Source organism: Acromyrmex echinatior, chromosome 12, assembly GCF_024713525.1.
Source record: "Acromyrmex echinatior isolate Ae372 chromosome 12, ASM2471352v2, whole genome shotgun sequence".
Taxonomy (NCBI): domain Eukaryota; kingdom Metazoa; phylum Arthropoda; class Insecta; order Hymenoptera; family Formicidae; genus Acromyrmex; species Acromyrmex echinatior.
The window spans coordinates 5,962,876-5,988,502 of record NC_141863.1 but is presented as its reverse complement, the minus strand read 5'-3'; the positions used below and the strand labels follow the sequence as shown (position 1 = coordinate 5,988,502).

General features: G+C 35.3%; 2 protein-coding genes across 2 annotated transcripts in view; one reads left to right on the top strand and one right to left on the bottom strand.

Moving 5' to 3' along the window:
* The window catches only part of LOC105149533 (hypothetical protein), a 183,232-nt gene that overhangs the window by 106,053 nt on the left and 51,552 nt on the right, over window positions 1-25,627 (top strand). The window contains exon 2 of the mRNA XM_087412019.1: window positions 11,528-11,629. Coding sequence (XP_087268145.1) covers window positions 11,546-11,629 — 84 coding nt within the window. The 5' untranslated portion in view covers window positions 11,528-11,545. The remainder of the gene's footprint in view (window positions 1-11,527; window positions 11,630-25,627) is intronic.
* The window catches only part of LOC105149537 (lost and found), a 222,557-nt gene that overhangs the window by 162,031 nt on the left and 34,899 nt on the right, over window positions 1-25,627 (bottom strand). The gene's annotated exons all lie outside the window — the stretch shown is intronic.

The window sequence follows — 25,627 nt, the reverse complement described above, 5'->3', positions numbered from 1 at the left end:
ATTTTTGGTCATACCAGAGTCTGTGAAACCCTACAACTCTGTCACGCTATATCTCTGGACGGAATACGTACTTTTTAGCTCAAAAACGTGTGAAATTTATATTTCGAAGTCAGACAAAGACAGATAAATATGAATCAAATAAATAATATTTTATTTTCAATTAATTACAATGCTTCAAAGAAATGTAAAACAGCAATGTAAAAAATCTCAAGGATCCATTGGATGAGTGGTTTGCTAGATTTAAACATGTTAACATAAATTCAAGACAAAATTTCAACAAGGATCTGAGTAGACCGTTTCCAATATAAATACAAAATGTTTTTTACTGTGTAATACAACACATGTTTAAGCAGTTCGAGCAGTTGAATAAAACGTAAAACGCGCGAGGAGAATGAAACTGAAGATAAGAATAAATTCCTCAAATTCATTGCGTTTTCCATAAACCACGTGTCATAGTGATTCAACAGTCAACTGGTTATTTGCAGATTACACGCGTCGAAGACGATATTTCTGTGTAGCACAAATCGCTGAGGCGAAACCAACGGAAATTATTCACAAGCCCGGTCGCGCCGGAAATTCAACCGGGGACATGTCGAGGCAAGGGTCGGACGGAATTTTCGAGTATCGTTCTTCCCCCCCGTTCTCTCCGTCTGAGGGACACCCTCCTCGTCCTTTTTGTTTCTCCCATCGCGAGTTTCTCCCCGGTTCTCGGGCCGCCGCGAGTTTCGCCGGCGGCGGGTCGCAAACTTTATCGGGGTCCAATGATGCATCGTGTCCGGAAATGGCGAGGGTAGTTCCCGGCCGGAAGTGCGGTACATACGTGTGTGGGTGCACATGTACATGCCGAGCTGTAGATGCGACCGACGGGATTCCGCGTATCTCTTGTGCGCAACACCAACCCCGTCGCGCATAAATAGTCCGGCCACGACATTAGGGATCACCCCCGAAACTATTTTATATCGCGTGTTATCTCTGCGAAACTGAAACCGCTTTTATTTCGACAGAATTTCAGCAATTTATCTGTCTATGACATTTTCAGCTTATCTAGAAGTTTCATTGAACGATACAATTAAATTTCTTCTTCGAAGAGGTAATAAGATAGATCGAAGCGAATCAGATCAATTTTTGTTTTAAAAAATTAATAAGAAAGAAATATTGTTATTACATTATATTATAAATTTTCTTAATTTTTACAATATCTTATAGTAATTAATTAAGAATGTACAGATTTTAAACGGATATATTATATATATCATTTGTTTAAATTTGACGTTTATATGCCCTTCTATTTTTTTGATATTATTATTAATTAATAAGAGTCCTTTATTTTAATTTTATTTTTTAATTTTTACAACTTTGGCTTCAATTCTATACAATAAATAATACATAAACAAAAAATAATACATAAACATGAAATTTTTTTATTACATAACGCAAAAATTAAGATAAGGGAATTATCTGATTCATGGAATTGAAGCAGATTATCAGTTTACTATTAGACTAATTTAGCAAACTGTATATTGTAAAAATCATTATGATTTGCATAAGTTTCAACATATCTTTTCATTACAAAGTTACAAAATTTGTGATTTTTTTTTTATCGTGATTTTATATGAGAGACCAAATTTTTTTCATGCATGGCACTCACGATCTCTGCGTTTGTATCAACTGAGACTGGATTACATGCAATACAGAATTGTTGTTTATTATTTCTGGCGCAGAGGAGGCGCGCGGAAATAACTAGCACGAAAACAGCTCGTTCGAAATAAAAAAAAAAAATAAAATTGTCAACTAACTGTTTCAAAATTTATATTGATCCAATTCGCCTCGGTCTATATATTTAAAAAACTATTCTTCCTCCAATATTAAATTGTATATGTTATATTGAATATATATTTAAAACATTGAGGTCTCTGGAACTGCTATTCGAGAATTGCTATTTTTTTAATTCACCTTTTATAAAATTATGCACGTCTTATTGTAATCAATGCTATCTGTGCATTATCATTTCATCACTTTACATAGAATTATTTTCTCTCAATTTTGATCAAACTTTGCGCGTATTGATTTTGTTTAAAAGATGCACTAAAATTGCCTTCGAATTCTGTCGAATTTATTGGATTGGCAGCTGCCGATTTACCCAATATTCACATGTTAAGTAAACATGCCACGAATACCGTTCGCGTAAACTGCGTGCGTTCAACTGGCCAGTTACACATTTTATTTTATCAGGCGATTCTCGATTTAATTATTCGGGATGAATGTAACAATTATAACCGAAAAAGAGAAGAGAAAGAGAGAGAGAGAGAGAGAGAGAGAGAACGATAGAAAAAGATATCATAATACGTGTTATAACAGAATGTGCAATCTTATTATCAATAGCTTTATAATTTAATCAAATCCTGTCGGTTCTACTCCTGCGGATAAAATTGTGACATACCGAATTATGGAATCGACATGTTTCAATAATGAGAAAATTAGTGAGAGTTATGGGTAATGATGATTTCTCTGACATTTTCCATCTCGTAAATCAACCTGAAATCTGTCAGAAAAACCGTTATTAAATGAAGAACGATTTGTACAGGTTGAGAGGCAACTGTAAAATTTCGATTCGTCGAATTCTCTTACGCGTCTCGCTCAGACGAGTTAAACTCTTGATACCCGATTAAATTCTCCGCCATCTCTCTCTCTCTCTCTCTCTGTTAGGTATTTCTACCGATAAATTGCCAACGTTGATATCTCTCAACGATGTGTGCTCGGGTACGTCGTTGATTTTTCCGTAAATGATCCTCCTCTCGTCTCGAAGGGCATCTTGGATAGGGTGAGAAGAAAAGAGCCGGAAGACGGTGTCGAGGATTGCGGGGCGAGGCCGATGCATCGCGTGAGCCGCGTAAAACGTATACGGGCGATCGTCTCCCTCCGCGCGGGATTTAATGGCGTAGCCCCCGTAAACGTGTTCCGGAAACGTAGCCACTCACTCGTGGAAACGAGCCGCCCCGGCTAGGGAGAAAAGTAAGGCACCGTCCGCCTGTCTGACTTTCTTCCCCTAATCGATCGTGCCTTCGACGATCTCTCGAGCTAATTGAAAACCGGGAGTGCACGGAAACCGGGATTGTTGCAATGAAACGGCCCGTTCAATTTGCTCGATCATTGCCGTCGCCACCGCCATTGTCGTGCAATCCTTCTTGAATCACCCTGCAGTAGTTGAGTATGTTTCGTATTACAGAAATTAAATACTCTCGAAATACACTATCATTTGCGATAAATATAGGTCGATGTGTCTGAAGAATCCATTTTTGTTATATCCACAATTAGGTACTCATTGCTTGCTGACTTTTTATAAACGCTAAAAAAATTCTTCGACGTTATCACAGACTTCTGTATATACTATACTAGATGATTAAATCGCTAAATTTAAGGACATGCCACCTTAAATTATTTAGCATAGAATAGAAATCATATTTAAGGTGTAAAATTTCAATGTAAAAAGCACACAACACGTCATAGACATTTTTCAATATATTGTTTTAATCAACAATAGCTGCATTCTAATTTACATCAATTAGGCTATGGCTACTTTGTCTTGATCAGTTAAAATGACTAAGTTCAGAATAAAATAATTTCCCCTTCAAATTTCGATCGCCAAAACTTAACTCTAAATATTCTCTATAAAAAATATTATTCTTTATATTTACAAAAATGATCCGACATAACTCAAAATGTATCACTCTTATAGAAGTATTATGATTTCTTTGAAAACCTTGAAAGAACAACATAAGTGCCACTTGGCGGACGGCCTTAATTTACTTTTGATGATAGAGTAATAATCTTTATCTAACTCATTCATGATAATTCCAAAATTACATTCTCTTCAAGCTCAGACGAATGAAGCTTTAAATATCAAAGAATGTCAATTCAACTTCGAGGAAGAATACAACTGATTCGTTTCAAAGACTCCATACTTTCTGCGCGATTAATTATTCAGACTGCGTAATTTCAAGACCGTACTAAGTCGACATTTGGGAATGATATTATTTACTGCGAGGGCAACTGCGAGCGACCCCGTCGCGATACCGCAGACCCGCTAGAATTTATGGTCGCGACAGGGTGAACGCGCGAGTTCACGACGTGCCGCGATGGTGGTGTCGCCGGGTATATTAGTCGCCCGGGTGTATCTGCTAGACCGCGATAGCGTATCACCGGACGGCGGAGAGACTGCGTTTCCGCCGCAACGCCTGCCGACGACGATGTCTCACCGTCTCGAACACGTGCCGCCACGACGCCTCTCTCAATGACGCACTCACCCCCTCCCCCCCCCCGTGTCCCCCTGATGGTTATGCATTTACATGCACGGCGTCTAGGCGGTTATCACCCTGCTTAACGTCCTGGAAATAACGACGCGCGTGTGCATCTCGGCCGTATAGTTTCTTAAGCGACGATGCGACGCGACGGAACGATCGTTCTCGTTATAATAATTACACGAAAATCATTTTCAGTCGAAAGTCTTAAGTCCCTTCTAATTGCGTAAGCGTAGCTGTGTATTCTGTGTGTAGCTGAAGTTTTAGTCTTACTTTGAATTTTTTTCAATTAAATCTTATAAATCTGTTTTGAACAAAATAGGGCTTTAAATAGGGCTTCTTTTAATATTACTTAATCTACAGCTTCTATTTAGAAAACTTCTTTTGAACTTAAAAATAGGAAATTTTCCGATAATTGCCATTTATAGGCTCAACGTAGGAGCTCATTTTTTTTATAGATTGGAACCTATTATAAATCTCTAGAGTCTACATATATTCTAATTATAAGTCTTTAGAGTCTACATATTAAGGTTAGAGTCCTAAAATTAAGGTTCAAAGTAGGAGCAAAATTTCGACTCGAGTAAGTGATTGTAAGACCAATCACAGTCGAATATTCTTTTCATATTCGACTTGTTATTAGTTCTTATAATTGTAATTACTTACAATTACGTAATTATGGGCTTTATGCTTATACGAAAATAATGGATGACGTGTGAATACGAAATTAAAGCTCATGAATTATTTATTTCTTTGACTCATGTGGGTCTTTTTAATGTAATTATTCGCTTTGAGGTGTTTCCAGACATCTCAAAATTATTTCAATTTTTATTGTTCTTTTAATAATTCAATTAAATAAAGATTGTTTATAATATTCTTTACATTTTTTAGATAAAAAGATAAATGCAAAATGTTTTTAATTGTAATAACATATATAAAAATATACTAGAGTAAAAATTTAGGGTCTTCAACAGAATTGTTTAGTGGAAACATTTTTAACAGCATAAATATTTTGTTTATAAAACAATATACTTTTTAGCTTTTTAAATAACAAAAATATTTGTTTATATTAACTAAATATTTTATATTTTAACCATTGTTATTTAAACATTGTTTCACTACATTTTATGTTTATAAAATAAAACAGTGTTACACTAAAAAAAATGTTTTGTGTTATGAACTAAACTTTTGCTATAAGAAAATATTTATCAAAATGTTCTAAACAAAAGTGTTTGATTATACCAACTGAATTGTTTAGTTGATATAAACAAATATTTTTGTTATCTAAAGCTGAAAAGTGTAATTGAGCAGAAGCAACTATATATAAATACAATTTTATTATATAAAAATATTTTGTTGCTGTTAAAAATGCCAATTTTGTTGAAAGTGACTAAGTTTTTTTTTTCCTAGTGTAATTATCCTCAAATTACATTTAACAAATTTATGAGTATCCTGAACATCCTGGAGTATCCTGAACATCCCACACGAACAATAACGAAAGATTAAACATCAATGCAATTTAATATTTAATTCTTTTCGCGATATCGTACATCCACTTATATCACTCTAGTTTTCAAGAAGAGCTTCTTCTTTATGAAGAATTGTTGATATTGCATTATTGCACGCGACGTTCACGGCCGCTGTCCGATGAGCCGTCAATCGAGACGATGGCTCAGCACGGAAATTGCCAGGAATCACATCGATATCTAGCCGAGGGAATCGCTGGTGAACTTTCTAATCACTTTTCTTCGTCCGCCTTCCGGTTCATCTCCACGCCAATATTATCTGAAATTGCTTCGGGACGGCGAATTCTCCTGAGGCGATTTTATTGTTGCCAAGACAAGCGTTTAATGCGCGCACGATTGCGCTGCAGATGATTGAATCGTTGAGAATGTTTCGTTTTATCGCGACAAGAAATGGTAATAGTCGAGGCATCCTGCCCGATTGAGATTCTTCGATTTTTAATATGGGATTTGTTCTTATTACGAAAATAAAGGTCTAGAAGAACAAATCTTTGGATGGAAATTTCTATAACAGCCAAAAAAATTTTATAAAATAATTGAACTATGCAATTCAAAATTTTTATTGACGTTGTAAATATGTAAATTGTTTTTAAAAGATTAAAAGTTTTATGTAAAATACACGGAAAGAGAGAACGGAAATTTTGTTGAAGAATCTAAATATTTAAATAAGCATAGATCTAAGAACAATTTTGTTGGACCATCAAAATAATTATGTTGAAACTATGAGGAAACAGTGAGGAAACTCAAGCATGCTACAAATAGTTTTAACATTCTAACAACTAACTTTAAAGTCCTATATAATTATTTTGGCATAATCTAACAAAATTATCCTCAGATTTGTATTTAGAATAAATTTTTAGATACTTTGGCAAAATTGTTCTTTTTATGTAGTTGTGCTCATTTTTCAGTTTTTCTATGTTCGCATTACATTTTTTATTATTAACAAAAATATCTATGAAAACTAACTTAATAATTTATTCCTAGGACTTTTTATTAAGTTCTATTAAAACTCACTAAGATGCGGTTTTATTATTATAATAATTCGAAATGTCTTATAAGAGCTACAAATGCGATCTGATAATCGCCTGTTTCTCAAAATTTCTACATGGTTGACTGTATCCATATAGAGGTGCATGCGGCTTCTCCGGAATTCCGTCTGACCTCTGCAGCACATCTCTACAGTGCATAATGTTATTATTACTAAGCTACCTACAGCGAAATTGGACCATAATGCCAACTGTACTAACGTCGCTCTCATTTGCTTTGTGGTTCTTGTTAACTCGAAAGCCAGTGCCGCGAGTCGTTTTGGATATTTCTCTTGATAGAAAAGCCCTTCGGGTAATCAGAAATCCAGTCTACAAAGTCCCACGGCGAATCTCAAAGAAGCTAAATGTTTCGGACTATTTGCTTTGACTTTGAGTTCTTCTACAGATGACTTCCACGCAAATGGAATAGGAAATATTAATATCGGCCTGCATTGTACACTTTACTAAGTTAACACGAAAGGAATCCGAATCAGTTCACATCAATAAGACGCAAATTATTGAATTATCACAAGTAATTTTGCAAAGCTTTAAATGGAGAGAGAGAAATATTAATCTTTCGTAATTAAAATTAATTCGATTATATAATATTACTTTATAATGTTAAATTTATTATATATAATATCAATTTTATATTATTATAAAGTAACGTTACACAGTAAAAAACATTTTGTATTTGTGTTAGACACTCAAATTCTTATTGTAATTTTTGTATCGAATTTTATATCTGAGTGTTAATTAATAATGTGATTGTGTTATTTGAATATTTTGTGTTAAATTAACATTCAACGTTTCTTAGTATTAAATAACACAATTTATAAATGAACAAATAATATAAACATAATTTTTCGTAAAAGATTAAATTCTAAGATAAATGAATAAAATGTGTTAATTTAATTTATCATAAAAATGTTAAATTTATTGAAACATATTATTTTAATATAGCTATTATAAATGTTGATAAAAAAATGATAGCTTCCAACTTGTGTCATTGTTATTTTTTACGTAATTTCTAACTATTCACCTTGTGTTAAATAGACACAAAAATTTGAGTGGACTGTTTGGGACATGTGAAAGGTGTTAAATTTAACACAAATTTTTCAATTATGTATATAATTAAATTAATTGTAATAAAATGTATATATATATGTATTCGTAATACAATTAAATTAATTGTATTACGAATACATATATATATATACATTTTATTGATAAAAAATAATATAGAGATATATATTTACAAAAGAAAGACAAATCTTTTGGAACTATTCTGCAGAAAAGTGCATTCTATTCTGAAGAATTCTTCGCGAAGTCGAATATCGCACATCTGGTACAGCATTCTTCAGAAATACAATATATCTCAAAGAACCTATTCGAAATTGTAAACATCCTCGAGCAACAAATTTCATCTGATCGTGATTCGCCAAATGCCAACAAAATATTTAAGATTTTGGAAAAAATGGACAGTAAATCCCTCGTATCCCTTCGCGCGGGAAGATATATGAAATAAATCAAGAAACATCGAGTAATCTCGAGATCCGCGGACGGTCAAAGGAGCAGAAATCGAGAACGATAGAAGAGAAGCTGGTCCCTGTGAGAAGCTGGGGAAGTTATCCGTCGGAAGTCTGGATACATGTAGAATGCGCGGGTAACAGCCAGTTCTATCGCGAGAAATATCATAACGCGAACACGTATCGGCCATGCATTATGCACACGCTGCACTGGGATTCTGCACGGTGGGAAATGAGTGCGGGAGATGGACTCCCGCGAGAAGGAAATCCTGTCGCGCTGATCTACAGTCGGTGCCACACGCACACGTGATCCTTGAAAAAGGACACACGTAAATCAAGTAGCGGATTTAAGATTTTACCAGATGACGCGGGTATATAAACTACGCATGCAACGTTCGTTCGCATAAAATTTTTGATAAAATTAAATATTCAACGAAGGAATATGTAGAATATCTGCAAAGATCGATACTAAACTTATACAGTTTTAATGAGATTATGTGTTGAGTAGATGAAGAAAGTTCATATAAACTCATATCCGCATGAAAAAAAATAGTTTTGGTTGACCATTAAAATAATTAGGTATATTGGAAACTCAGACTGATTGATAGAATATCAAAATTGTTTGTACATAAATATGAAAGAGAACGCCAATAATCGGTTAAAGTTAAATGTTATGAATACATTATATACAATATTTTTAATTTAAATTTAATTATCTTAGATATGACTGCGTCAAATAATTATTTTGATGATTCAACGGAATTATTTTCAGATCTGCAGCCAGCGAAATTCTATTGTAAATCTTCTTATAAAATCGTTCTTTTCAAAAATATTTTATTAAAAAGTGACGATTGCTGAACTCTTTTGAATATTCTTACTAGAAATAGTAAATGTATTCTGTTCGTAAATTTTTGATTATTTGATACTTATAATTTCTTAATAAAGCATTTTCGATATAAATTTATGAACTTTTTTCATCCATTCTATCTTATATCGTATATACATTCAATTCCAACACCTTTCGCAGACACCTTATAAATGTTGAAGCAATGGTAAAGTAAATTTTTTGAAATGAGATAAAAATAATAGCTTAAACACACATTCGGTTGTCTTCCTCTATTTCGTTTGTGTATTGCTTTGCATTTTCCCTGTATTAAATGTTGCGAGTTAAACATCGCTGAAGTAGACTAGTCGGTAAGGTTGATACTTCATAATTCCTCGACGAAGGACGAGCACTGATTCAGCCACGGCTTATGGTTGGATGCGCGTCCTCAAAATCAAAGCTCTTCGTACATCATGCTGAAAATTCCTCTTTACGAATAATATTTCCTGGACAACTGACGTCGCATCCTGCCAGGATTCGCGAGATTTGCGCGTGGCGGATTACGCTGTTGCAACGGCATGGCGTTTCGCGACATAATCTTCGAGGATGCACCGAGGTGAGATTAGAGAATGGACTGAAAATAAGTTGTAAAATACGTAGAGCGGATGTAATTATTGTAGTACCTCTTGAAAATTAACGAAAATATTTGTTTAACTTACGGAACAAATTTAAATCCTACCTCAAACAGAACGGCGTATAATCATCCTTTTTTATCGTTCTTATATGTAACTCTCTGAAACTTAACTCGTGCAGAAATATCTACTTAAAACTCGATAAATTATCGCACTGAATATTTCACTTAATGAAATCTCAATTATAATTCTTAACAATTACATAAAATACAGACAACAATTGTGTATATAATCGCTGAATAATAATCGAGTATGATTGTTGGGATCAGCACTCAGTAAATTAAGTTGGAACTCTCGCTACGGCAGTTTCCTCTGTTGAGTGCAGCTGTTGTTACGCTTTCTCGAAGTTGGTCGAGCGGCGAACATAAATGGTCGAGCGACGAACATTTTATGTTCGCCGCTCGTATGATTAATACATGAAGTGACCTGTCCGAAACACGCCACCGCGCTGCAGACGGAGAGGAGCTGCATGTTTCCACGACACACTCGCCGAAGAGGCGGGATCGAGCAGGATGGACTGGTTCGCGAGGGTGTTGAAGGACCAACGGGGGTAGCTTGTGCATAATCGCGCGTACGACAGGCGACGCGACGTAACGTAATTCCGTCTCGAGAGATTCGGCAACCGGAGACGTTATGCTCATGTCAGTTGCACACTGCGCTGGTGAATGGCTAATGAAGGAACCCTGATTAATTATCAAACTCAACCGGTTGACGCGGCGTGACGAATCTTTTGGTTTCCTGGTATCGTAAAATAGAAACCGGCTAAGCACACGTGAGAAAATAATTTATAGTTTCGGAACATTAAATGAATGGTTCTCGTGTATGAGAAATCACGTTGGGAAACGTGGAATGTTGCATGTGAATTACGCTTACGTTCGTCTGCAGATTAATTGACTTTTTCATTGAATTAAAACTAAAGAGAGTTTGAATCTAGGTTTGAATTCCGGCTGAGGTGATACTTTTCGTAATAAATTCTTTAGTGTTTTATAGAATTCATTAACATCAGTCATATTAAATTGCCTAGCAAATTTAATTTGCGATATTACATAATCAGCTTCAGTCCAGGACTGACAAATGTTTTAATATTGATAAATATTGACAACAAAAATTTTTTAAGTCTTACTTTGAACCTCATTAAATATATAATAATTAAATATATAAATCTGTTTTGATACTTGTGTGTGTACAATCAAATAGGGCTATCTTTTAATATTACTTAATCTATAGCTTCTATTTAGAAAACTTCTTTTGAACCTATAAATAGAAAATCTTGCAATAATTGCCATTTACAGGCTGAACGTAGGAGTTCAATTCATTAGATTAGAACCTATTATAAATCTCTAGAGTCTACATACATTATCTTTAGAGTCTGCGTACGTCCTAAAACTAAAGTTCAAAGTAACAGAAAAATTTCGACTCGGGCAGTCTACTTAAACTTGGAAATTGTAAGTCACACACAAAAATATTAAGTACCAATATCTTAACTGAATATATATATAATACTATATACTTCTCAACTGTTAAAAGTTTGCATAAAATATCGTAAACATCCGATACGAGACTTCACCGCGTTCTCCATTCTAGGAAAAACTTTCGATACCTTAGTAACACATCTTTTTTCTTGTTTTTTTTTTTCACAGGCAATCTTGCAGTCATCAATGAAAGCTCGAGTGCTAGGTGAACACGCATCGTCGATGAGCGGGCAACGTATCGGCGATCACGCGGTGGCTTCGGGATTCCAGGTAAGCACGATTTCCGCCGACCAGTCATGCAAGTAATACCGCTCGTATCGGTCAGGTTAGCGTAAAAGGGCACCACTCGTACCAGGAAAAGAGTCTCGAGGAATGTTTACGAGCACGAACAGAGCGGTTTTACGAGCTCATATGATGCGCGCGTGCGGATTACGAAGCTACGGGGTCGACCGGGCGTATACCTGACGCAGAAAGATAATATTCTTGAGACCGAGCTGTTTCCCTGAAGGGTTGAAAAAGATCTCAGGAAGTCTTCAGAACGTTCCGTGATCCTGCAGTTCATTGACGGAAACAATTGTTTCTGGATAACATATCAGGCATTGAAATAATATGCGCGTCTCTGAAATTATAGACTTAAATAAAATAAAAAGGAATAAATTGGATCTATTTCGGATTATGAAATTTTAATCATCCGTCTGCAATCAGTCGTTTTTCCACAAACGAAATTTTACTCTTAAATTTCATTTTCATTTTTGCTTAAATTTCAATGTTTAGTAAATAATAGTTTTAACATTTGAGTTAAAATTATTTTAGAGTAACATAATAGAAATGTTGAAAAATAATTCTGATTTTTTTCTACGTTTTTCTTGAATGCTTAGAACAATAAAAAATTTAGATCAAATAAAAAAAGACCCGAATTTACAAGTATAATAAAAATTGTGTTGTAGGGAGACTGATATATCAATGCGCGATTAAAAACTAATAATTAAAAATTTACATTAATTAAGAGCATTAATATTAAAAAAATAATATATTCTTTCTTTTGAAATGTTGTCATTTAAAGTGAAGGTTTTTATTCAGTCTATAAAACTCATATTATCAATCAATGTTACATATCTCCTTGTAATAAAAGACATTGTCGGCATCGGCAGAATATATACAGGTCATTCGATCGCTCTCGTTCTCCAGTTGGGAAACAATTTGCCGATAATATCGAGGGTGAGATTACGACGAGTCGAAAGTATGATAGGCATCAGCAAAAAAATATTGGGTACACTTCGTGTTTATCGAGGTTTACGTTCACTCTCGCTACTAACGATAATGTCCTACTTTTATAACAACTCGTAATGCTTTGTATTGAATCCTCTAACCACTGAATTGCGCTCCCAACCACACTGCAGCACCGCGAAACATCCTCGTTACCAACGATATTACGGACATCATTATTCATTATTCATTATCCATCGTGTTATTTTGCCTGATCGGCGCGCTATTATTTAACGGTATAACCGAAAGATATTTCGAGCGGCAAATTATTGATTTGTACGACTGGTTGTCACGTCGTTCTGTTATTCATTGCACTGGGAAAAATTCACATCTCTTACCATTTTTATTCGCTTTGTCAAAAAAAAAAAAATATTGCTTTTCGGGATTACTGTAACAAGTAAAAGTTATATTTATTTTCTATGTTTACATTCAGGAAGAAGACGTAGTGGCGACGAGTGATATATGTTTATAGGTACACTGAGAAAAAAAATTTGTTCAACGAAACACATTTAATTGTTTTGCAAATTTGGTTAATTCAATAAATTTTATTTAATTAAAACAAATTGTTCAATGTTAAGCGGACTACGATTAAATTCAATTAAAATTTGTTGAATTAACCGAATCTGCAAACAATTAAATGTGTTTAGTTACTTGTACAAATTTTTTTCTCAGTGTCAACTGTAGTTTCATATATCATTCCTTTACTACAATTCTCTAAAAGTGAATCAACGTATTATTACTGACTTCAGTTTAGACACTTATAACTGATGTAATTATTAGTGAATATTTACTATTTTTTATTAATAATATACTGGTTAATAATATACTTTTAGAGATTACGATTTTCTACAATAAAATATAATTTATTCAACTATTTAATTCTATATAATTTAAAACATTAATTCTATATAATATAAAACTTGTATATTATCACACACCTACACAATTACAACCAATATGTTTTTCTCTGAGTGTACAATAGTCTTTTTTTGAAAAGAGAATATAGCTACCTACTGTATGCTTTGAGACTAACACCCAAGTCTAACAAAAACCGAAATCTGACATGTATTCCGCATTAGAGTTTTAGAACGATCGACAACAATGAAAGATTTTATCAGAAATATTTTGAAATTGAAGAAAGATTTGAAATGTGACATAGCAGAATTTCTTATTAATAATCATCGTAATGAAACAAAGTGACACTTTTGTAAAGAGAGTGTGAAGAAAAGACCGATGGAGAGAGGAAAAGGGTTCACGCAGATCAAATGATGTGCCGCTCTGGCTACTACACAGACTGATATTAAATCCTCGATGAAAAGGGACTTGCGCGAGTCAGTCGTGCAAGTCCTTAGACATTCTCTTTTCTTCCTCCTATCATCCCGACTAGCTATATGTGGAGAGGGCGAGCTCCATGATTGCCTGCCGCTGAAAGGGATCATGACGATTTTTTGTTTAATTTTCCGCTCGACGTCGGAGGTCGAGAAAGGAGGCGCGAAGTCGAATACCCATCTTCTGCGAGAGAGAGAAAAAAAGAGGGAACGATGGAGAGGGAGAAAAAGGTGATCGAAGAATCGATACGCGTCGCACGTGACTGGGATCCGGGATGCAATGACGGGGGTGGTGTGTTTGGCAATTCTGATGATGTCCGGAGAGATTCCTGTTTCGAGATGTCGACAGCGAATAGTTTCGCGCTGCAATTAGGCTAGCGCGTGTTTCTCCGTTTCTCATCGCTGAATTCGTACTTACGTAAGTTAGCTTGTAAGTAAGGGTAGCTGTTTATGCAACACCGTTCACAGCAAATGCTTCGATTGCTGGTAATCGATGCGAAGTGTCTCGCACGAAGAATCAACCGAGAAGTCAGGACGAATGAAACAAAACGGTGGCGGTATTCTTATAACGTTATGCAAAAAAGCCGCAATTCTTTTCGTCTCTTCTCTCTGGCCTTTTTGAGTAAGAAAAGAAAGAAGAAGAAACAAGACGAGTCGCCGCGGCGAGGTTGAACGTGCAACGGATGTTAAAATTCGTAGGGTGAAGAGTCGCATCGAGGGAGGAAAGAGGTGGCCAGGAAAGTTGCGAGTATCCAATCATAAGAGGATATTGTGGGATCATAACTCCGCTTGCCGCTGGTCCGTCGAAGTCCTGAAGGACTCTCTTCCTCTTGTTACTTCATTGCCACCCTCTCGGGCGTAGTCTGCAGTTAGCGCTGACTCGGCGAGCAGCGATAGCAATTGTTTCGCGACCTCTTGTCATTTTCCCTAGACTACTCTTTTTAACTCAATGTAAAAAGAACCCGTTTCTTTTTGGTTACGTTTCTTAATTATACTTTTGATTTTTTGAATTGTTCCTTTAGTTATATTCTTTAGTTATCTCCCAATTTTAGTTTTATTCTTTAGTTGTACTTTACATCTGTACTTTGTTCCTTTTTTTTTCTTTAGAATTTAAAATTTTTTACAAAGCATTTCTAGAATTTTTCGTCTACGGTATTCATAATTCATTTTGATTAATTTAGAGATAATTAAATGAAAGATAAATGAAGAGATAATTAAATAAACAAAATAACATCTTTATAGAACGAGAATACTTTCTTTTTTTGTACTAAAAATTATACAGGTTCAAGAGATTTTGACAACTCTCGCGTGACAAATTTTAATTAAACTAAAACAGACTAGCAGTCGTCTGACAAATTTTGCACGCATTTCTCCTAAAGGGTGAAATATAAAATATTATAATGCAAAGAGTGGTATTTTGACACGACTCATTCGTGATAGCAATCGCGCTTGCCGAGGCAAATTATAAATTATATCGCGCACACGTATTTCGGGCACAGACGCAAAGATAACCAACTTGTCGGACGATAAACAACGAAAAAAGAATTTTCGCGAGTTAACGCGCTAATGCAGCCACGCTGTCCGCGCCGTTTGCGCTCCGCTTGCGGGACGCGCGGTCGTATAAAATAAATTAACGGATCAACGAGACGAAAGGAGAGAAGCTCGCAGCTGCGTTATGAAAGTGCGGCCGTTCGTCGGTGCGGTTGGGCGACGAAACACGCGGTTCCCTCGAATAATAAGGGATGAAATATGCACCTCGAGTTACCCCGAGCCGAGATGATACAACGCCTAGGACCAAGTCTGCGCGGTTTCTTGAGAAGGGATTTCCTGTCTTCCTAAGTCTTCCCCGTTTCCAATTAATTTTTGTTTCCGTAACGACAAAGAAGTTAAAAAAAAAAATTAAATTAAGTAAATTAAGAACTGCGAGAATTTATCTCAATTTAAGATTGACTTACTAAACTAAATTTTACTTTTGTAAAATTTCGTCAATTTTAAATCTTATCAGAAGAATATCTGCTTAAGATCTTTGTGTTTTGAATTGACAGTATAAGTGAATTTAATCGGACGCGATGTTTTAATGCTCAATTCGTCATAATTTGAAAATAATAGTTTATGCAATTTATAAAATGTTAACTGTCAAAGTCGCAATCTCGAAACGCGGAAACTTGTCTTGCGTTTGCCTGGGGTGAGAAAGCGGCCGTAATTAAAATTTGTCTGGGGAAAGTACCCTCGACTCTCGCAACCGAGCGTAGGGAAAACATGAGTCCAAGAGAGAGAGAGAGAGAGAGAGAGAGAGAGAGAGAGAGAGAGAGAGAGAGATGAAGGAAACATCTGAAAATGGCAGCAACTTCCACGGGATTTCCTGCGGCACTCTCGTCAGATATCCATCCAACAATCATCTCGTGTATCTTAATGCAGCATATCTTACGCTTGCAAGTGCCTTGATCTCGTTAAACTGTCGCAAGTGTTGCAACTTTTCGAAGCTGAACCACCGTTGTTGAAACGGCGAAGGAAATTCGCAAAAATTTGGTGAGGCACAACATGAGGATGATTTATTTATACGAAATAAATTGGACAAGAAGCTGCTAATAAATAACGAAGACAGATTTCTGCTATGAAAGCTATTGAATCTATTGAAATCGACAAGCATGTAACAAATATCTTTTAATAATGGATAAAACTAATCAGTTAGCACTTAGTGATAGTTCATATGATTGGATTCAACGAAGAACTAAAGGCATATTAAAGACCAGTCATATTAAAGAATCACCAAAATGCTAACAGATTAGTTTTCTCTGCTGAACGCAGTTATTATCTGTTTTTATACAGCAATATGTGCGTATTTAAAAATGACTTTATTCGTTAAGATAGTCGTAATGATATTCCGATATTTGAAATTGAAAATCCCAGAGATGAAAATCCATAAATTTAAGAATATGAGAATTGAATTTATTCAAGAAAAGATTGAGTATTTCAAAATTACAAAATCTTAGATATTTGTAAATTATATGATATAATAATTTCAGCACGAAATTATTATTTATGATATCCAAGAGCAATCGTAATTATCTCTTCATGTGAAATTTTGCTCCTTCCAGTAATGTAAATCTTTAAGCTTTAGTATAAATTTTTATATTTCCGGATTACATAAAAATCTGAAAAAAATTGTGCATACTTATAAAAACTTGAATAACAAGTTATCACAAACTATCACAGAAGTCAAATTGCATTTTCATAAATTTTATCTATATGAAAAGAATAATTTAGCCGAAGTATAAAAATTTAATTAGATACAAATCTGAAAATAACTTGGACTTAAAATAATTACGTAGAACACTCAAGCTGATTGCTAAAACATAATAAAAACTTTTTAGCATGACAGCTTGCTCATACTTGAATTTTTTACATATTGTAATTATTTTGATGCTTTAATAAAATTATTTTCAGATCTGTAGCTACCTGAATTTTTAGAAATTTTAGCAAAATAATTCTTCTCATAATTAATTAAGTACAGTGAAAGAAAAGATTGGTTGAATATGGTATAACATTTTTAATTGGTTGCAGCAACCAATTTTTGATTGTGTTAGCCTATCGAAATGCTATACTGACATTGCGGATAAGCTAACGCATCCAAAAATTGGCTGCTGCAGCTAATTAAAAATGTTACGCCATATTTTACCATCTAATTCGCTACAGCAGCCAATCTTTTCTTTCAGTATAGACCAACAAAATTATTTTTAGATCTGTATCTACTTGAATTTGTAGAAACTTCAAAAATCTTTCTAGCCATGTATTAGAATTCACCATCAAAATATCGACTGTATCTTTAAAGTCTAACTTGATCAGCGAAAGGTTAATTAAGAGACATGCATCTGCCACACTTCCTCGATATCGATTCATAATAGTTCATGAGACAGCAGGAATACCATGGGATTTGAAAGTGATGAGAAAACCGCACACGGAAAGAATGATTTTGCTGAAGGCGTAAAAGTTCAGCTAGATCTGAAAATAATTTGTTGAACTATTTACATATAGATACATAATTACGTAGAAATCTCAAACATGATGAGCAATGCTGTAAAAGATTTTGACATTCCAGTTTTAAGTTTCCTACATATTTATTTTAATGTGTATGTGTGTGTGTGTGTTTTTGATCTAACAAAATTATATTCAGCTCTATATTTAACTAAACCTTTAGATCCTTCAGGAAAACCGTTCTTTCCGCGCATCGATCTCGCACGTTTCGTAATGTATGCGGATGTACGCGCGATAAGAAGCTCCGCAAGATTTCCTCGGTTTCATCATCCAAGCCGGAGAGACTTTATTTCCTGGCGGGAGCACACGGAGGGTGCGAAATGTGCACGCTCACATCCTCGGGGACGTTACGTATCCACGGGTTAGCCGAAGTTGCGCCAATAAATCTCGCCTCGCCGGGATATTACTTAACGCACCGACGTTTCGACGCGCGATAAATCCCACCGTCGAATCGACGATGCACTTCGCATCCGTCGAATCGAATCTGCGGGCCGAGCGTGTCGATGCGAATCGTCCGTCGTATCGATCATCCCGAGCGAAACAACTGTCTGTTGCTCTTCACGCCTCGTCGCATTTTCGGGTATTTTTCCCGTTTCTTTAGCGGACGTTCGAAACGAGTTTACTGAACGTGAATTCAGATGCCGGAACAAATCTTGTCTGCGTTTGGCAATCAGAGTCTGACTGGAAAGGGTACCTTTAAATCTTTTTGATTATGGATATATGTATAGTACACACGTCCCAAGTACTTATGATTCAAGGATCTTAAAAGTACGTACTCTCATTACATGTTACTTATATTTATCTTACTTTATTTCAAGATATACATTCGCTGCGTATCTCTCGCATAGTGAAACATCGTAAATCGTCATTACGCAGCGCGCTTTAACGAGAAAGAAAGGCTTCCGCTTCAGAGCTTTTATCATAAAAGTGTTCGCGAAAGTTTTCGTCGTGTAATTTAACGCAATAATTCATCTGCACGCGGTCGAATTATTAAAATTGCGAATGCGCCAAGGATACGAATTCGCATGAGATACTTTTTTCCGGTAAGACATACGAGATAGTTAACTTATTACTTTACAGGGCGAAAAGTCATAGTGTCTATAGTGTCATATTTTGAAGCAACAAATATAATGAAGTAACGAATTATATTCTCTATAATTTTTGGAGTGAAATTTAATCTTATAAAGTAAAATCTTGCTCTTAAAAATTGACAATTGAATCACTTTTTTCGACATTGGCTCAATTATCACTGTTTTTTTCACTTTTAGAAAGATTCCACTTCAAAGATTTTAAATAATAATAAATTCAAAGAGAGAGAAAAGCTATAAGATTTTTAATAAACTTCAGTTCTCTAAAGATTAAGAATAAATCTCTTTAATCAATATTAAAAATCTTTATTTTAGACCGCATATGTGAAAACACAATCAATACTAGAAATTAAAATGATCGAAGCTATAATGATCGAAGCTGGATCTTTATTGCTTAAATAATTCAATCTTGAATTACTATGTATATCATATATGTACTTGCATATATATTATAGTCTTTCGAACTGCATGCCGAATTATTTTTCCGAACTATAAGCGCAATTAAACTACTCTAGTAATCGTGAATTAAATTGACAAGCAATTTTTAATAATTTGATGCTACAATTAGGCATCATATTATAAAGATGTTAATATAATGAAAAACTGTTCGAAATATATATATATATATATATATAATTTAAGATTGTGTGTGGTGGGTAAATTATTTAAACAATAAAGATCAAGTTTCGTCCGTTATAAGCATTTTAATTTTTAGTATTGATTGAAGTCTCTTTACATTTTTTAGAGTGAAATCTCACTCCAAAAGAGTGAAAATTCTCATCGCTCTTGAATTTTCACACTTTTCGGATGAGATTTCATTCTTTTGAAGTGAGATTTCACTTTTTTCAAGTGAGATTCAAAGAGAGAGGGAAAGCTAACGTGCGCACGCGACGCCATTGTGTCCTTAGGAGGGACACATACGTCGATTGACCCCGACTCTCCCACAGGTGCAATATACCATATACCGATCGCCGTACCACGCCACCGCCATCACCACCACCACCCATTTCTGCCGATATATTCTCCCACAATAATCGACCGTAAGCCGCCCCAAAATCCCACAGCCCACGGCGCGCTCCAAATAAAGACAAACAAACCGCGCCAACCTACCCTAATTCCGTCGGATGCCGCTGTGGAAAGTCGGCCATCGGGCGGGAAGGGTGGAATTTTCGCCCGCTGGAACGCTCTGTATTTCGGATTATCCGGACGTGGATAGAACCTCAAAGCCGCGCTAGAGTTCGCACAACGGATTATGCAATTTAGATAACGTTCGTAACAGTCAAAACGCTACGAGATGAAAAGGTAATATATGGAGCGCGAAATTGACGATAAAATAAAAATACGGATGGCGATCGTAAAACTATTATAGTGGAACAATGAAAACTAAATCAAATCTCTTTGAAAAAAAACAGGATAAAAATTTATGTACATATACCTATATCATATTGATATGTAATATTTTTTTATTGTGATTTATCTTGAATTGTTAGGGGGGGGGGGAGAGGGAATTATTAATTCAACATTTTATTAATATTAATATATTTTTTTAAATATACGTATATGTACATCTTAAGGTATACTGTAAGAAATTTCTGTTGTAACTTCCAAAAGTGTTGGAAGTTTTTATCCAAAGTGTGCTATAAATAGTTATATTGCGAAATTATAATAACAATTTTGTGATAAAGTATATGCAAATTTCTAATACGCATGCACGTCAATATAAATTCACAACAAATTTCTATTGTAAATTTACAAATATTATGAATTTACACAGCAAAACGTTATATGTTGTCTTGTAAATTTACTGCACATTTTTATAAGGATATTTTTATAAGAATATTGTAAATTCACAAACATTTCTAACAGTGTACCTTAATTAAATTTAGAGCTTCAAAATTATCTCTCAACCGACTACTCCGACGACGACGATGTAGCTCAAAGCCTTATACTGTCGCCAGTGACACGACGTTATTCTTTCATCCCCGCGTTCTCGATGATCACGCTCATTAGCCAGTGGGATCTAATTTCCCTTCCTACCGGAAATGCCAGACCGACCGAGACTTTTACTTCGTCGGAACAGTGGAAACTTGATCCGCCTGAATACCGGCGAGCTCATGGGCCTTAATTTTGTCATTGCGGTAGATAATCAAAGCTCATAAGATATCAGTTGAATAAAATGCAAGAGGTTTATGATAGCGGATATAACATTGGCTTTTTTACAGTAAGACGTTGTATTTCTTAGAAAATCTTTAAAGTACTCTTCATCGGCATATTTCTTTGATTACTTCAACGTTCAAATCTTTTACATTAAATCAGTTTAACATTTTGAAGTGTTAACAAAATTTTTGCGTAAGGTAAACGATGCAGATTAACTTTAAGATCCGATTAAGATAAACTTTAATCTCGGTTCAATTTATTCGTTATCTTTTTCCAATTCTAAGAATCCCTAATTTCTAATTCTTGGAATTACAATAAGATAAGCAATAAGTTAAATCTAGATTAAAGTTTATCTTACATTGGCGGAGCCAAGTTTAAATCGATTATAGTTCGAAGGTAACATCCCTCAAAGATGACACATTGCTTTCGATGACGTGGCTTTCTCTAATATAGAAGGCCTCGATATCAATTCGAGCGTTATTGATCGTAGTGATCAACCGCAAAATTCCCCGTTGCTTAATCGGCGTAGGTTTGTGTTCGGAGTTTCTAATTGGCCCTCTCGTAGAGGGACGGCGAATACACTTAAGGTAAAACACGGTAAAATATTCAATCGATTCGTCGTTGCGCGCAACACCGCCGCGAGGTAGCCAGGATGAAACGATGCTCGAGTAACGATCGCTCATCGTCAACTCCGGGGACACGTCCGACGATTTATGAGTCGTAAAAGTTGCGCGGAATTAATGTAGTCGTTTAACGATCCGATGAAGTGCGAAAGCATCTACCTTCGAGCTTCATGTCGTAGTGTATTATCAGGACTGTCAAAACTTTCACGAATTCGTACGATATACATTTGTTGTCTTGATTACAATTTTTTTAAGAATATCACGCAAAAGTGACGATTTTATTCGGATATTAAATTTTGCACATTTGATATATATAATACTTAAAAAAATATCGATGTGGATTTAATTCTCTATATGGTGTCTATGTAATCTTCATCATGTTCGATCTTGATAATCATAAAACTCATGGTGTGTTAAATCCACGTTATGTTGGTGTAAATGTCAACATCAACACAGTGAGAATTATATTCTCGCATGATGCTAAATCCGCCGATATTTTTTAGAGCGAAATAGCTTTGACGGAAAAAGTTGTTTATAATGAAAAAAATTGTTTGTCAAAGATGAATTACGAGATTATCGTTGAAACAACCCAATCCGAAGAGATTAGATAGTAATGATAGATCGACGTGGTGAATGATAGATTGGCGCAGATAATTTATTTGTACGCGTATTCGAAGATGTATCGATCTTAATCCCTACCTCTTCGGCAAACTTAGTTTGTACCGCCGTTTGTACGTATACCAAAAAAAATTCGTTTCGGACTGATGGTAAAATATAACAGCAATTTACCGGGCAACAAATTACTTGGGCTTACGATTCCAACATGTCGCCTGGGTCCTCTCGTGTCTCGACCTCACTTTCATTATTTCAGCTGGGAGGCTAAAAGCTGGGAGGCGAAAATAAGACGTGTTCATCCATCTTAATTCACGCGCCGCAACGTTTCCGCTACATTTGCAATATCCGTTCTCTCGGCGTTTCAGCCATGCCCGACTTTCACGTAATTGGAAAACCGGGAGCGTCAGTTTTAGACCGCGGAAAGAAATGGTAACTCCGCGACAGTCCTCGTAAGAGCCATCCAATTTTAACTAGATTCCAACTAACGTCGCGCACCATCCACGTCTGATTCCTTATTAATGTACGCGCACGTGTCGCGAAACGCTTGGGAGACACACGCGCGCGGCGAGAGCGAACGCGATAAAAGTTCCATTTCCCGCGCATTAATTCCGGCAAGGAAGCCTTTATGACGGCCCAGCCGGAGTTCAAAATTCAATGGAACTTTTCAGACAATGGCGGCCGCCGACTTGTTCGAGGGTAGTTCGGTGATGCGGAAGCAAAGCGGATGAAAAAGAGGAGGAATCACGAGGAAGAGGCAAGGCGACGATGGTGTCGCAGGATCCTAAGGCAGTGGTTCTTAAGACGATCCTAAAATATCGTCTGACTAAACACAATTTTTGTGCAACAATTATTTTTTTTTTTTACAGATTTGAAAATTTTTTTCCAAAATTAATACGTGTCTGTGAGGTGGAGATTTTTTTATCGAAAATGGAAAAATTTATGAAATTGAGATCTTTATCATGTCTTAATCCAACATGTTGTCAACATCGTGACAGTATTTGCTTGGTATAATAGCTTTGCAATCTGTACTTGTGAAATTGTAGTCAATAAACTAGTAGTTTACATGAACAAACAACATCGAGTTCTTAGAATTAGACTTGATTGCTACGAAATTGTGATACGAAAATTTATATGTACGATATCGATGTAGTAGTATGGATGTATTATTAACATGTAAATCGATATAACAGACTTCGGATCTCTTTAATTCTTTCGACGACTATAAGCCTTTTGCATTCACGCAAATATATTGAACTTCTCCTAACAAATATATGTACATAGAATTTATTTTCACATTCGTTACACGGTGTACTTTATGTAAAAGAAGTTTTTCATTTTTTAGATCGACAATCAATAGCTTCTAAAAATTTAGCGCATAATTCGGCACTCTTTTAAGATATGCACGAAGCCACTCTTGATTAAGAACCACTGACTTAAGAAGTCAAGAAAAAGAGGCGGGGATGAGGCTGAGTAAGTGCCGTGTGGCTAAAGTCTACCGGTGGTTTTTGTACCTCCTCGTCTTGGCGCCCTGAAGATTATTCATTCGACCTCTTAATTCATTTATCTCTCGATACTCTGTGTCCTCACGTTCGACCACCACCGGTGGCTTCTTCGAATATTCCGTGGATGGTGACGGCGGTGGCTTTTAATTCTATAAAACGGACGATAAATTGGAACCCTCCTGAGAGGGCGAATTATTATTCCAACAAGACGAGTTATTTCGTCGGAGGAAAGGGGCGAGCAATTATATTTCGGTCTGCTCTCGATATCGCAGTCGAATAAAAGAATACCGTGCAGCAAAGATGCGGTTCGGGATTCAATATTTTTATATATTCGGCTTTCTAAAGATTAGAACTTTCTTTCGCGGTTTTATCGGAGAAATGAGGACTTCGATATTTTCACGTATATTTTCGTTGCGTTAGCTATTTATAATTCCAGGTTTTGCATGTTTCCTCGCGTGTGCGAGAAGAGAAATGAAACGTTCATGTTCAATTTAAATCAGAGATATAGATATAATTATACTTTTATAAATTTTAAGATTACATTAAAATATATTTATGTTTTAATTATTAGATTTTAAATTATTATACGTTCGAACCTTTTTTCTTTAATTATCCATAACTCGAAAACTAAAGTATGTATATGCTTTTATAAATAGTAAGGTATATTAAAATATATATTTATGTTTTAATTATTAGATTTTAAATTATTATAAATTCGAACTTTTTTTCCTTTAATTATCCATAACCCGAAAACTGAGATATATAGGATATATGTTCATGTGACATTTTTTTTACTTCTTTAATAGATTCACTCTTTGAAGTGACACTTATGAATGACTATATTTTTAAATAAATTCAATACTTAATATTATATAGTATCTTGACATCTTTCTTTATTTTATAAATTCTCTTCGAAGAAACGCTGGGATTTAGAGCTTGATGCTATTTATAAAAATTGTAACTCGAGAAAGATTTTAAACAGCACCGTCTATAAATATTCTTATTCGTTCTTATTCCTGTTTGAACTTTCTCATATTGAACTTCGCGATATTTCCCAAGACAGTTTTTATTTACCAGCAAAATCGTGGTCGAAACTACGAAGAAACCAGACTTGAGGAGATTTAGGTTGCTGCAAAATCTATCGGTCCTCTACAAGATACACACGTGTCTCGATGTCTCGGTTAGGATTGGAAGTCGTGCCGGTAAAAGGTCGCAACCTAGCGGATCGCTCGAGAGAGAGAAGTAGGACAAAAAGCTGCGGACGAAACTACCTCCGAGCATCCAATATGTCTGTCCTGGGCTTCGATTTTCCTCCCAGTATCTGGGCCACGAAGGTTATTACACCGTGTTCTTCTATAACCGACCTGTGTCCTCCGGAGAGAATGTCATTATTACTGCCGGTCATCTTTCAGCAGCTCGATCAGCCTGTCGCCATTCTGCTTACACTGGATAATGGAGTTTTTATCATGGAAATAGAAAGGATCACCTTTTTTTTACGCGCATATTTCAAATCGACTTCAGATTTATTCTTCCTTCTCTTTTTGACATTTGATTTTGTTAATCGATGCCACATCTAGGAACTGCATGTTATATTACTAATAATAATAATAATAATAATAATAATAATATTAATATTAATAATCTCTTTACTCGG